The 14,892-nt window shown below is 43.6% G+C and overlaps 1 protein-coding gene across 6 annotated transcripts in view; it reads left to right on the forward strand.

Annotated features, from left to right (window-relative positions):
• Positions 1–13,842, forward strand: part of KCNMB2 (potassium calcium-activated channel subfamily M regulatory beta subunit 2) — a 315,905-nt gene extending 302,063 nt beyond the window's left edge. For all 6 annotated transcript variants that reach the window (XM_079978278.1, XM_079978280.1, XM_079978282.1 and 3 more), the window contains 2 exons: positions 275–470; positions 10,589–13,842. In XM_079978278.1, the coding sequence (XP_079834404.1) occupies positions 275–470; positions 10,589–10,873 (481 nt within the window). In that variant the 3' untranslated portion in view covers positions 10,874–13,842. The remainder of the gene's footprint in view (positions 1–274; positions 471–10,588) is intronic.
• The last annotated feature ends 1,050 nt before the right edge of the window (positions 13,843–14,892 follow it).

A 14,892-nucleotide genomic window follows, 5' to 3' on the forward strand; every position in this document is an offset into this window, starting at 1 on the left:
AGGCAGCATAAAAATAAAAATAAACATAATAACAGTCCCCACCCCTTTAACAGGCTATAGATTATTTAATGGCAAAAGTCAGCATGTATAGCCATATATAATAGGTCAACACCAGTACTTTTAATTCAGCCCAGAAACTAATTGGCTGCCCATGGTGTTACAGGCTCAAACCATCTTGTTCTGCTGAGCAGTCTGGCCACGGAATTTTGCGGTATTCCAACCTTTTAAAAAGCCTTTCTTCTGTCCAAATTCTCTTTCCCTCTTTCCTGGCCAGTGTTTGGACAGCAGAGACACAGTGCACGCTCCTCAACATCTCCATCACAGAAACCTTCAACTGCTCGTTCAGCTGCGGTCCGGACTGCTTGAAAACCTCTCAGTACCCGTGCTTGCAAGTGTACGTCAATGTATCGTCTTCGGGGCAAAAGTGCTTGCTTTACCACACAGAAGAGACAATGAAAATTAATTCTGAGGTAAGAACAAATCCAATTGCTCATCCATTTTCAGTGCAAATGGACTCGATATTTGCTAAGCAGGGGAGCTGGAGAACCTGTGGTCTTCCAAATGTTGGTGGACTGCAAGGCCCATTCATCCTGACCATTGACCATGCTGGCTTGAGGTGATAGGAACTGGAGTCCTTCAACATCTGGAGGGCCACAGGACCCCCATCCCTGGTTTATATTGACTGACAACAGCTCTACGGGTTCCGGGCTGCAGTTTTTCCCAGCACTGCCAAGGGATGCCAAGATAAAGCCTGGGACCTCTGGCATACAGAACATGTGCTCTGACGCCAAGCTACAGCCCTATTTCCTTCCATACTAAAAAGAGAACAAGCTTTACAATGCAGAGAGTATATATTTGTGTGTAGAACGCTGCCTGCCAGACGGCAAATACATCTGTACCAATGCCACATTACCTGCACATCACAGCGCCGTTCTGTAATGTGCATCTCTCTCTCTCTCCAGATGGCTGTTTGTCTGTCTTTGTGTAAAGGGGCACGGCAGGTCCCTCGACTCTGCATGGATGATGTTCAGGCAAATGTATCTATTCATTATCTATACCCAGGCACTCAAGAGATGCAGCGGTCCTTGTTACATAGAGATTTAATTGCCCGAGATAGGGTGAAATCAGATACCAGAGCCCAGATCCCAGTAATTGCTGGCAGATGTATAATTGCAAACGCCAGCATAACAAACGTTGGGTTAACAGCCTGTTTTGTGATGTTCCACTGGCACAGCAGGAGGTCTGCCCCACAGCAAGCACACACGGAGGCACTGCGATGCTTCAGGCCTTTCTAGGCAATTGTTTCGACCCGTTTTTCAATGAGAGTGCAGCTGCTCTTCAGTCATTGCAGCAGCTTCAGCATCTACAGCCAGTGCTTGAAGCTTCCTGAGTGCATTAGGCCAGTCACTGCCACTCCACCAGCCTTACAGGATTGTTGTGAGAATAAAACAAGGGAGGAGGAAGAACCAGTGTTTTCCTTCAGCCAGAGCGCACCGGAGTGCAGTTCTGGCACCTCTCAGGTGGGCGCCATTGAGGGCTGGTGGTGCCCCCCCCCACCGTTTCTTTCCTTTACATTCTTCTGAAAAACCCAAAACGAACATTTCAAGTCAAAATGGAAGCCAGCCAGCGTGTGCAAGTCTACACTTTTTTTTAGATCTACGACTCCACCTAGATCCTAGCTGCTCCTAGCTGTGATTGGTCAAGCTACAGGCTATCTATCTATCTATCTATCTATCTATATAGTGATGGGATATATAGATGTTGATATTATTAAATTTTCTAATTTACATTTCAAAATATTCGTTTAAACTACCATTGATTAAAATATCAGTGACTTCCCTTCTTCTCTTTCCATGGTTCATTTTGCATACCATACATCCCTGCATATTTTACATGAACTAAACCACCCAGGAATCCACTGTTACATCCATCAAAACTTATTTACACTGTTGAATTTATCTTAATGCTACCAGGATTTTTAAATGAACACAATTTTCACTCATATATTCAGTAAACATTTTCCAGTCTTCTTTAAATGTACATTCTTCTTGTTCTCTTATTCTACATGTTAAATCTGCAAGCTGCATATATTATTGTCATTCTTCTTCAGTTGGGACCTCATCGTTTTCCATTTTTGGGCTAACAAAACACAGGCTGCCGTAGTAGCATACATAAATAGTCTTTTTTGACACCTGGGAATCTCCCTCTGAATTATCCCCAGCAAAAAGGACTCTGGTTTTATTTTGTTTTTTGAAAGGTACTTTTAAACATTTTTTTCAATTCATTATATATCATTTCCCAATACCCTTTTACAAGTCCACCACATATGATAAAACGTACCCTCAACCTCATTACATCTGCAGCACTTATCTGATTTGGACTTATACATTTTAGCAAGTCTGTTTGGAATTAAATACCATCTATAAATCATTTTCAGGTAGTTCTCCTTCAAAGAATAACATGCTGTGAATTTTAGGTCGTTGTTCCAAAGTTTTTCCCAGAGAAACAGCGATGGGCTTTTGGCTTTCCAACCAGGCCTCTACCATTGCACTTGTGCAAATTTGCACAAGGGCCCTTCCAAGCTGCTCTAGCCACCTGCCTGAATCTAACAGAACGAGGGAGGGGGGTGCATTTATTTGACCTGCACCAGAACCAGAGGCAGCCCCCAAACCAGCCAGGGAGGCATCTTGCCATCGTTTTTAGCACCTCTGCGAGTGGTGAATGCAGCTGTTGTGAAACCAGCATCTTTTCAGAGCTGCCTCAAGTCGCCTGGCGACTTATTGTAAGAGCTTCATGGTAAGTTCCGGGACCTGTTTTTCTGGGGGGGAAAGCACTGAAAAGAACAAAGTATGCGTGGATATCCCAGGTGAAGGGTGGGATAAAAATGTAATAATTTTCCATTTTTGGCTCAAACAGCAGTTCTTTCCCCATTGCTCAATACAACGGTATTTTAGCACTGGATAAAATGTGATTATTCCTTGTTTAGGGAATTGAAAGGGGTAAACCCACCTTGGGGACTGTGTGCTGTTAATGGGAACATACAGAACAATGCCTGTCTACCAGCCATTCCCACCCACCCGCTGCTGAAGCAGCAGTGGCATTTTCTGGGACTTTGCACACTGCACCGAGGGAGGCAAAGAAAACGCTTGCGGTTTTTCATTCTTCAAAATGCCCATCGTTATTCCATTGTAGAGACAGGACGTAGATCTTGGCCTGCAAAAAAAAGAAGAAAAAAGGTGGTTCAGAGAGGGGACCTTTTTTATTTTTAAGCCTCTGCTTGCCTGACACTCTTTCTATCTCTCCATCCCACACTGGATGCAACCAAACCAGAGGTATAGCCAATATTAATCCACAGCATTGCTCCAATGGCGGGTGGCAGGATCCAAAATAAGACCTTTCTTTTTGTACCAACTAAAACGGCACAAAATAGTGAGCAAGCTTTTGCATTGTGCTTCAAGCCCCAAAACCCATCCCCCATGGAAATAAAGACACAGTGGAGACAAAATTTAGTTTAAATGTTAATAGGCAATTTTTGGCCACAACTTTATTAAAATACACAAATGTGACTGGTACTGGCTTAGACATTGGTATCAAACTATATCTGGCTCCTGCCCCACCCTGCAGGAAGTCTGGAAGGGTAAACAACTAGCAGGGGGATCTCCGTCAGTGTATATTGACTGGGGGGTCCTGGCAGGGCCCTAGCCCCTCTCTGGGCTTCGGACGAGATCCAGATCCCCGGATTCCTTTAATGGAATACCTTATTCAATGGAGGGGCAGGTGACGACCACACCGCACCTCCCCACATTCCCCTAAACCAATGCCTAACCGCCAAACCTTACAAAGTTGTGACGATTGCTAAGAGGTAGGCAAAAACCAAGTGGCTACAGCCAATCTGCCACATTGGAAAAAAATCCTACCCGGCCGCCATTCCAAAACAGGAGACCAACCAAAGTCCAAAGCAAGGCCAAACACGACCTAATTAACAGGTGGGCGGGCGGGTGTTTGGCAGCACAAAGCAAAAGGAGGTCCCTACGTCGCACTGCCAAATAAATACCCCCAACCCCCAACCTTGCCACGCTGCTGGTTGGCTAAAGGCCATTGGCATAACTGTGGCACCACCAGCTCGGAGCAGGGCAAGCCCCACCCACAAGCTGGTTAGGGAAGAGTTTCAGGGCCAAGCACAACATGGACCCTCTGTTAGGAGGATCCAACTTACCCTTCTCTGGGCTAGATGTTAAGAAAAACAGCTAAAGAGGCAGCCAGGGAGTGCAGAGGGGGAAGTTGGGCATGATGTAAAAACCCCAAACTCTGGAGTTTGCAACTATTTAAAGACAAGAGTGCAAAAGGATGTTATGGCAGTTTAATTAGCTTTGGTGGTGCTTGGTGCAGAATAAAATGTTCAGTTATGCAAGGATTACAGGGCTGGATAAACAAGAATGGTAGTTCTCATGTTTAGTTGTTGTTGTTGTTGCTGCTGTTGTTTTAAAAACATCTGTATTTCGTACTCACACAAACACCACGGGAGCAATTGTTAGCAGAAAAACAGCTAGACGGGAAACGGTTAAATAGCAATTATGCCATTCCTTCTGCCAGACTTTTCACCTCCCAGTACCAGGCTCCTTTAAGGGTTTTTTAATATGTCAGATAAAAGTTACCCATGGCTGCCTGCAATGTCTGGTTTGGCCCTTAGCTGCTATGCTACATTAGCTCTTGAAATCTCAAAGAGTTTCTGCCTGTTTTTATTCACACTTAAATCCCCCCAGCTGCTGCTTCCTCTTAATCTAATGCAGGTACAGTTAATGCTTGCTTGACTCAAGGCTGTTTTTACAGGTTATGATTGCCTCTCTAGGGCTTCTTCTCCTTTATCGTTCCCCATCCCGCCCTCTGACATACCATTGTGCAAACTGAATCCCAAATCAGTTTTGTTAATGCAACATCCCTTGATGGTAATGCTTGACTTCTTGACCTAGAATGGAATTTAAAATACTCTTGCCGAGTCCTTCAGCAAATCCGCTCCAGGCAGAGATGTTCCGTGTTCATCTCAGAGGCGAGACAAGCTCCGTACCCAAAGAAGTTCCTAGCAGCAACCAGGACACAACCATGCTGTTGTTGACTTCCAATTTTTCTGGGCATGGTTACTCAAACTCCAGGCCTGGTGTGCCCTTGAACCACTCTCCTCCACCCATCATGCATGTATCTTAAATGGCTGAACTAGTAAGGCACAGAAAAGCTCAAGATACACGTTGATCTACCCACACTTAGTTGTTATCTCTGAGAAACGTAGAAAATAACAGGATATATTTATACAAATTCTTCAAACTTACACAACCCCTTAAAAATTAGCTGATGAAGGTGAGTACATCGAAATAAGGCCCTGTCCTGGTTTCTGATCCATAATTGACTTCTAACTTCTGCTCAATGATTGAAACTAAGATCTTCATGTCAAATCTGACTATGGACTAACATGAACTTATCTCTACTCATAAACTCTTATCTCTAATACTGTAATGAATTATTGTGTTATACATACCCTTATGAGTTTGAGTTTGTAATCTCTATTCGAGTTTGTAATCCTTGTCAGAATATATACTTTTGAATGGATTAGTTTTTGTTGCAGTTGTCTATTGATTTGCGAGTAGGGACCACTCCCACTATTGAAATTATATTGGCCAGAGTTCTTGATGTGCTTTTTTCTTGAAATAGTAAGGCAGCAGGTAGTTAGAGCTAGAGACCATGGCAGGTGGAGCCAACTAATTTCCAGTTTTGTCCCCATCTTCCTCCCTGTTGAGTTCTGCAAAGGCATAGGAAGAGCCTGCTGTCTCAGGCCAATGACCCACCTAGTCCAGCACCTTGTTCTCACAGTGGCCAACCAGGTGTCTGTGGGAATCCATCAAGCCAGACCCAAGAACATGAGTTGTCTTCCCTCCTGTGACATTCAGAAGCATTACTGCTTCCGACCATGAAGGCAGAGCGTAACCATCCTGGCTAACCATTGATAGCCTTTCCCTCCATGATTTTGTCCTCCAATCCTCTTTTAAAGTCTTGGAAGTTGGCGAGCATCACTGCATGAGTTCCATAATTGGGCGAATCCTTGCTTTCATCTGTCCTGAATCTTCCAACTTTCGGCTTCATTGGGCGTCCATGTGTTCTAGTGTTATGTGAGAGGAATAATAATAAAAATAATTCTCTATCCACTCTCTCCATGCCATGCAACACTGAAACTAAGGAGGAGGAATGGACTGTGCAGAATTAGATAAATTAACAGGAAGGATTCGAAACCTTCGGGATCAGAGATTCTTAGAAGACTGGAGTAAATATATGAACTATTTGAAAAGGAATTGTGATGAACAGATTACGCTAGTAAGATTGCAAGAAGTTTTTTAAGGTGAATTATCTGAAATATTACAAGAAAGACTATGAAAAGAATTATTAGCTAAGGACAATTAAATGCAATATAGAAATTAAGAAATGCAGAATAAGTGATAAAGAACGGAAAATCATCAGAGGTGTTGACAGAAGTCTAAAACATTGTATAAGATGAGAAGATATGTTGTATGACTGTTGGAACTGATATGTTAAAAAATCAATAAAAATGTATATATATTAAAAAAAGAAACTAAGGAGGAGGAAGCTGGCTAACAGGGTGACTCCCTGCTCTGTTTGTAAGTAAGAAGGCAGGCAGGTGGGGTCTGGCTGAGGGCAGCTTGAATTTGGTGGGGCAGTGTCCCATTTGACCAAATGGATCAGCCCTCACTGACCTTAGGAGCATAGGAACCTGCCTTATACTGAGTTCTATCTCAGTATTGTCCACACTGACTCACAGTGGCTCTTCAAGGTTACAGTCAGAGTATTTACAGCCCTATCTGGAGATGCCTATCTAGGACCTTCTGCATAGAATCATCAAGTTGGATGGGACCCTGCAATGCAGGAATATGCAGATATGGAGGAGACAGGGATCGAACCCGCAACCTTGGCATTGTCAGCACCACGCTCTAACCAACTAAGCTATTGCATGCAAAGCAAATGCTCTACCGTTGAACTGCAGCCCTCCCCCCAGCCTTCACTAAGTGTGATCATGGTATAATCATTGGTCTCTGGTCACGTCCTTTTAATTTCTAAACAAAGAACTGGATCCTAGATCTGTCACACCAAATGGTTAGTCTAGCTCCCTACTAAGTTACTTACACTGCACTTTTAGATATCAGAATGGACTTGAGAGGCGAAGTGGTGATGCTCCCCAATGAACAAATGACTTTTAATTGTTGTTTTCTCGCTCCTTACCTGCTTCCAGAAGCCTGTTGTTATTTAATGAAAATGAAGGACAGGCTGATCATGTTTATTTAGACGCAGTGCCAAACAGTGGGCAAACTTCATCCATCATAAGCTTCCTATGAATCATGCATAAGGCTCAACTGCAAGATCTTTTTACAAAAACTTTCAGATGAAATCTGAGGACTCAGGGAGATAGTGGGCGGCAAATGATTTCCTGAAGCCAGATCCTGGTCTCTGACTGACCTTTTTCACTTCCACCACTGTGTAGTTTGAGGTTCTGGTAGTGGCAACACCAGAACCTAGTGGCTGCCGCTTTTCTCTCTGCCAGGAAACCAGTAGTGGGGAACCTGAGGCTCTCCAGATATTGTTGGATTCCAATCCCATCAGCCCCAAACAGCCTGGCCAATGACCTGGGGTGGTGGGAGTCGTGTCCAGCAATGCAGGTTCTCCACCACTGATGTGAGAAGAAGGTTACTGCTCTGATCATCATGCAGTGTTGTTCTGAAGCCGACCAGAATGATGGAGATGCTTCCTACTTTCATTCTACTTTTAGGCAGAATAAGGAGAAATAAATTGTTTCCACTAATCTCTGGGAGGCCATCACAACACCAGTAAAGCACAGTATTCATGTTTTCCTGGTGTGGGTAGGAGTGACTGCAGTGTTGTTTCTTCCCATGATGCCAAGGAATGTGAAAGACCCTGGACCACTTGGAAGTATCCCATGTTGCACCTCCTCTTAGCACCAGCAGTAACTCATTTCCCCAAGTGTTAACACTTAGGGATGTAAAAAGCCATTGTTTTCCATTCTGTGCTGCATGCATCACATACAGCACTGTTTCCATTCTGCTGCGATTCATCTTCCACAAAAAATTACGGTACAATATTCGTTTTTCTTTCTGCTGCAGCAAAATTATGCAACTTACATTATTTATATAAGCTGCATAAGGGAGTCGGGCACGCTTCACGAGGGACGGCATTCCACAAATCGGAACCACCACTGAGAAGGCCCTGTCATGAGTCAAGACCTGCTGACAAGGCCTCACCTGCCGATCACAGAATTTGAGGTGGTTGATATTGGTGAAGGCACTCTTTTGGGTACTTGGGTACCAAGCCATTTGAGGGCTCTGTATGCCGGTACATACAACTGGGTCTGGTAGCTCAATGGCAGCCACTGCAGCACATTCAGAACCAGTGGCATATGGTCCCATTGGGCCACCCTACTTAGCCCACCTAGCAATGTCAAGATTTGCTGGTGACTTGTGGAAGTCTGTTGGTAATTCACCACACCTCAACCAGGGTGATGTATCAGAAGACTATGTGGATCCCGGCAGAGTCTTCCAGAGATTTCCTGCTCCCAGCTGAACAGCTTCTTACAGAGGCCCCAGTTAAGGGAGGAAACAGTTCAAAGTAACAAAGCATTTATTGTTTCCAGACAAAAGACAAAGGCAACCACTATTATCCACTAAATACAGTTCTTCTGGTTTTTGAAGTAGAGATACATATGTGCGGAGAGATTCACTAACACTATCGCAATGATAACTCACACTATTGTGTAAAAATCACGGCCTCTCACAGATTCGGAATCAAACCCTGACAGCAAACAGGGCAGGAGGGCATGGAACAGGACAGCAGAACATGGACAAGACATCATACAATGAAAGCAATGCCCCAGAGACCAGGATCCCCATCTTTACACGTAGGCCTATTTCCTGAACCAATGAGGGCGCGAACACCTCGTGGGTGTTGCTATGGTAACCCAGTGCACCCGGCGCCCTTATCTCAGGACATCCAGGCTTGGGGGCTCTGCTCCTCAAGACATGAGCCCAAACACTGTGTAATTTAACCCGAGTTTTACCTCTTTTTTTCCTACTATAACAAGGTAAACATAAACGGTGAGTTACAGATAGGTAGCCGTGTTGGTCTGCCATAGTCAAAACAAAATAAAAAAATTCCTTCCAGTAGCACCTCCCAGATGAAATCAATCTCCCAGGACATTCTATACAAGATCTGAAAGTAGTTGTTCTATTACAAAGGAATTTCAGAAATAGACTGGAAAGAGAAGCTGCTGAATTGCAACTTATCACCAAACTTAAAACCATGGAGAGACCTGGTCTGAACAAAGACATTGGATTCTTATCTCATTATACATGACAAAGCCATTTTTCACCTTCTCACCCCTTGCTTTTTCCTGTAAGACCTATTGCAGTCGTTAAGAGTCGTCAACAGGCTCATCACAGCTATCTGCCAATCACCCAATCCCACCACCCTTCTGAGTAATACCCCTCCCCACCTTCTCACTATATAGAAGGGTCTGGTGACTTCTGTTTCAGTGTATCTGAAGAAGTGTGCATGCACACGAAAGCTCATACCAAGAACTAACTTAGTTGGTCTTTAAGGTGCTACTGGAAGGAATTTTTTTATTTTGTTATAAACGGTGAGGTGTTCTTGCCAGTGGCAGGCAACAATAGCTGATTGTTACTTCCAGCTGTTTGGCTTGACGAGGTGCCATCTGTTCCACAGGCTGAGAATACAGCTGTGTGCGCCAAAGTAATGAAAGCAGGAATCTAGAGTCTGGGACTTAGCATGGGTCCCTTGGGGTACCCGTTGTCACTTTCCCCCCACCTCCAAGCCATCTCGGAGCCGGTGGTATTACTGACACTGCTGGGGAAAGAGTGAGACTTGTGTCCCAGAAGGTCTGCACTACCAAGCCTCAGAAAGTCAGCGCACAAAACCTGCACAGCCTTTTCAGTTCATTGATCACACCAACCCCAAAGGCAAGAGAAAGCACCTAGATTTCCAGCAGAGACGGAACAGTAAGAAGAATTCTGGGTGTCCTTTTCATCTATCCCTATATATATATATATTTCTCTGAGTTTTGCAGCCCAGTACCCAGATTCTGGTCTAGACTCCAGCTGTTTCAGCTGCTACGCTTTGCTTTTCTCTACTTTTGATTGCTAAGGGCTCGGGGAGCTGGAAAAAAAAAGATTGGATTTGTTTTCTTTTCAAATAATCAAGCCAGTTTGTTGGAATATTTACTCTGTAAGTCACAAGCGATGCCGAAGCAGGAAGTGTGAGTGATGCTTCCTGTTTTCATACTTCTGTAATATCCGAAAAGGGATCTTGTATATCTTCCCTAGGGGGGAGCGGCATGTGACTTGACTGATTGGTCAAATCTAAGTAAATACAGATCCATTCTTTGAGGAAAACCATATTTGTATTTTAAATATATGGGTGTATATACATATTCACAAGCGTTTGGTTTGGCCAGGGATGCATACTGTCTCTTATCTCATTTGTCTTTCTCCCCCTCCGACAGTGCTCATATATACCCAAGTGTGGCAAGAACTTTGAAGAGTCTCTGTCCCTGGTGAATGTCGTCATGGAGAACTTCAGAAAGTACCAGCACTTCTCCTGTTACTATGACCCCGAAGGCATTCAAAAGAATGTATTGCTAACCAAACTCTACAGCTCCAACGTGCTGTTCCACTCCCTCTTTTGGCCAACTTGTATGATGATAGGAGGGCTTGCTATCGTTGCCATGGTCAAGTTGACCCAGTATCTCTCCCTCCTCTGTGAAAGGATCCAAAGGATCAACAGATAGAAGCAGCCGGCTCGCTTCCGGGATGGATTGACAGCTGAAATACTGTTGTTGTTTTTTTTCATTCTTCACCAAAGAACCTTAAGTTTGTAACGTGTACGTCTGTTCTAAGTTCCTTATATTTTTTATGAAGTAGAGCAATAATGAAAAAAGGCTGTTCTATATGCAAACGTGATGCTGTTATTATGCAGGTGATGGGAGAAGGAATCGCCATTTGCGTTGGCCGTCTACATAATCTTGGTTTATGCTGCAAAATCGGTACTTCTTTCTTTTTTCTTTTCCCTTTTCTTTCTTTCTCCTTTCTTTTTCTACAGCCAAAATAGGGCTCAGTGTGACCCATTTGCCAAGCCTTGTCGATGAAACGCATCACCATTTCGTTGCAAACCCATTCTGGAGGGATGTATTACATTGCTGCGTGTGTGTTCATGTGAACAGTTTAAGTTCCACTTAAGGCTGCAGAGGGCTGCAGAGGCTTGGGGAGTAGAAGGAAATTTGGAGGACGGTGAGAGAGGGCTGATTTGTCTGGCTGAACTAAGATGGATTAAGAAATGTGGTATCTCCAGCTGCCTCCTAAACCAAGGTCAAAGGGCAGCCACACATTAGCAGGAAGTCAGGGTTTGCATCCTCTATACATCCAGGCCCTGACCCAGAGAATGCTAATCAAACTTCACCACTGCTAAAATCTTTAGGGCATTTTAGCCATGGTTGATTTTCTTGGGATGTGAGCAGAACTTACTTTCTTCTGGATTGCAGGGAGAGGGGGGGACCCTCAAAGTTCTGGATCAGAGCAATTGTCTTCATGTTGGCTTCATGCTCAGGGTTAAGCTTTCCCTTCCAATGTTTTAGACATTTATTTGCAATATCTTGGACCCACAAATCATTCTCTACCAAAGCTATAGCCAAAAAAGCAAACCCCACAAATCGCATTAATCTACCACACCTGTCGACTTCATTCATCTCCGACTCCAACCTGAGCCCTGTTGGCAGAGATGGGACCAGAAAACACTTTCCGTACAAGTTTATTCTCTGTATTTTTTTCCCTTGTATTTGCTACCATATCACTGTAAAGAAGAACTAAAACAAAAACAAAAATACAACCCATAGTCAGCTATTTTTTCATTTTTTACTTCCAACTATTTTAGATTTTTTTTACTGTATATTTAAAAAAAAAGAAAAAAAGAATACTAGACAAGAGAACAAAAACATATATTAAAACTAGTGGTGTATTGTAATACCAATATGTTATATTTTATTATTTCTTTTATTAACTAAAAGTGAGAAGTGCCCTTCTTGTATTTCGTAATGTCCAAACCTGGATATGCTTGTCACTAAGAAGAGCAGCGTCAGGGGCGGGGGAGTCTTAGAAGCCGTTCACAGTGGCATTTCCACTCAGATAAAACTTAGGTCACATCTACACCATAAACTTAAAGCTCTCTTATACAACTTCAACAGTCAAGGAGAATCCTGGGAACTGTTGTTTGTTAAGGGTGCTGAGAAATGTAGGTCTATGAGGTCAGTGCCCATAGCAGACTACAGCTCCCATGATTCTTTGCGGGATTTAAAGTGGCGTAAGAATGTGGTTGTGACCATTCTTGCAAAATATCCTTCAATTTGAGAGGCTAGTAAAGAGAATGGGTAGCATATAATATTATTCCTAGAGAAGTGGGCTTTTTAAACCAGTACACAGCAAAATAAAAATTCAAGGGCATATTGGGCAGGGAGGGGATGAAATTCACACGATTTACTGAATTGCGGTAAGGCTGCAGAACCAGGAACATGCATAAATCATAGCTGCTTCCAGATGAGCTATTTATTGTGCATTCTGATTTTCTTGGAGGGGTTAGAGAACATTGTGTCAAGGCAAATGGTACCCTCCACTTTCTGCTGCATTTTCCCATCACTTTACTTATCACAAAAAATCTGATGAAGTGCAAGATCTCCAGACCAAGTTTGATTACGCAACCGGAATTTGCCAACATACGATTGAATCCCACCCGAAAAGAGGGACAGTCTGGAAGCACCCTATGTACGTGCTCTGAGGTATGCATTACCACTAGGGAACACTAAGCGGCTGCCTAAGGAGACACGTAGCAGGTCTTGTTTCTGTTGTTCCAAGCTCCGCTTTGGTACAAGCGCTTGAAAAGAAAAGGTGGTAGATTTGGTGGTACTAAGAGCCAGAGAATAGCCACACAGCAGGCAAAAGATCCAAGCCACCATATGAAGGTGGAAAGATGGTAGGTGGAGTGGGTCTGAGTAAAGCATGAGTAAAGCGTGAGTAAAATGTGAGTAGGTGACAATTCATCAGATATTGGGAGGAGTGGAAGTCACAAAATGGAAGAGAAAAAAGAGGAATATCAGTTTGGGGCAGTTTTGAAGGTCAATGTTGAAGCCCAATATGCCATAGGGATAAATGGGAAAGGTGAGCAAGGCAAAACTTGCAATGAATTTTTCCACCCATTCTCTGTGGGATTACAAATAGTATTCACAACTTTTGTTAGATTATATTCAAAAGACAATCTTGTCAGGTTCAGGTCATGAAACGCCTAAAAGGCAGAATGTGAGGTATTCACCAATCATCCCCTAAAATTACCATAGAACTTTTTTAAAGGAACTATTTATATGTGTCTTAGAAGCAAAGATTAACTTTTTTTTTTTTTTGCCAAAAGGAGAAAGCACATTTTATCTGTCCAGCTCGTCCATTCTCTGCGTACTTCTCCCCCCTCCTCTGCCACCTCTCCAATAATGTAAGGTTGGGGAAAACTTTATGGTGTTACAAGACTCCATGGACTGTTCAAGTGTCGTCTGAGCTGTACAATTGAAGTCTGCAGCAGTGAAATTAATCTTTGATCTTGTAATCCATAATGCAGCTTTTTTTCTCAGGCAAATAAATTCCTGGGGCGTGTAATCAGGACTTCAAAACTGTGTGATTTGGTACAAAAATTATTCAATTAAACCTTTGAGATTTCAATATGCTTGGCAATCAGAAATGGCCTCTTTTTTTCTTCCCTCCCCATGCCCCCCAAAAACCCCATTTTGTAGGATCTATGTCAGGGGTCAGCAAACTTTTTCAGCAGGGGGCTGGTCCACTGTCCCTAAGACCTTGTGGGGGGCCAGACTATACTTTGGGGAGAGAGAAAATGAGCAAATTCCTATGCCCCACAGATAACCCAGAGATGCATTTGAAATAAAATCACACATTCTACTCATGTAAAAACACAGTGATTCCCGGACCGTCCATGGGCTGGGTTTAGAAGATAACTGGGCCTGATCCGGCCCCCGGACCTTTGTTTGCCTACCCATGTTCTATGTTCCCAGCAAAATCCCAGCAAAATTCAGCCTACGATTAGCCTCTCTTACTGTCTTTCATACATACCTGGGAAAATTCGAGGCAAAGTCTTCTAAGTAATTGGTACTGCCCTCCTATGCAGTCTTGTGCAACAATCTGTGAGCAAGACTCATTGAACGCAGTCGCATCTTCTAAACCCAAACCATATACCCAGAGTGTAGGGTTGCCATACGCCCAGAATTCAGCCCTCGCAAATGGTGTCTGGGCAGAAATTGTGGAAATCCGGACATATGGCAGCCCATGGCGGTAATGTAGATTTTGGCGAATTTCATTAAAGATAGCTCAAAAACCCATAGCTCAGCAACTTTTGTGTTCGGATTTTCACTTATCGAAATGTGGCAACCCTACCAGAGTTCGTAAGAGTGCGGTTGCATTCCCCAGCCCAACCAAGGGATTGTCTTCCATGAACATGGTTTTAACAGTGAGTCTGTAAGTGACTATGGAGGCCAATTCTGGATCCACACGTCCTTCCACAGTGGGGAAATTGGTTTCCAGGCAGGAGTTGATCACAGTGAGGGTTTGCCAAGCGTGCCTTCCTCTTAGCACGTTTCTCCCTTTCGTTCTGAGTTTGAGCGTCTTCAAAGCCCATGACGCCTTTGGTAAAGGCTGGTCTCCAACTGGAGCACTTGCAGGCCAGTGTTTCCCAGTTGTCGGTGTTTATACTACATTTTTTAAT

This window comes from Podarcis cretensis (assembly GCF_951804945.1).
Source record: "Podarcis cretensis genome assembly, chromosome: 5".
NCBI classification, from domain to species: domain Eukaryota; kingdom Metazoa; phylum Chordata; class Lepidosauria; order Squamata; family Lacertidae; genus Podarcis; species Podarcis cretensis.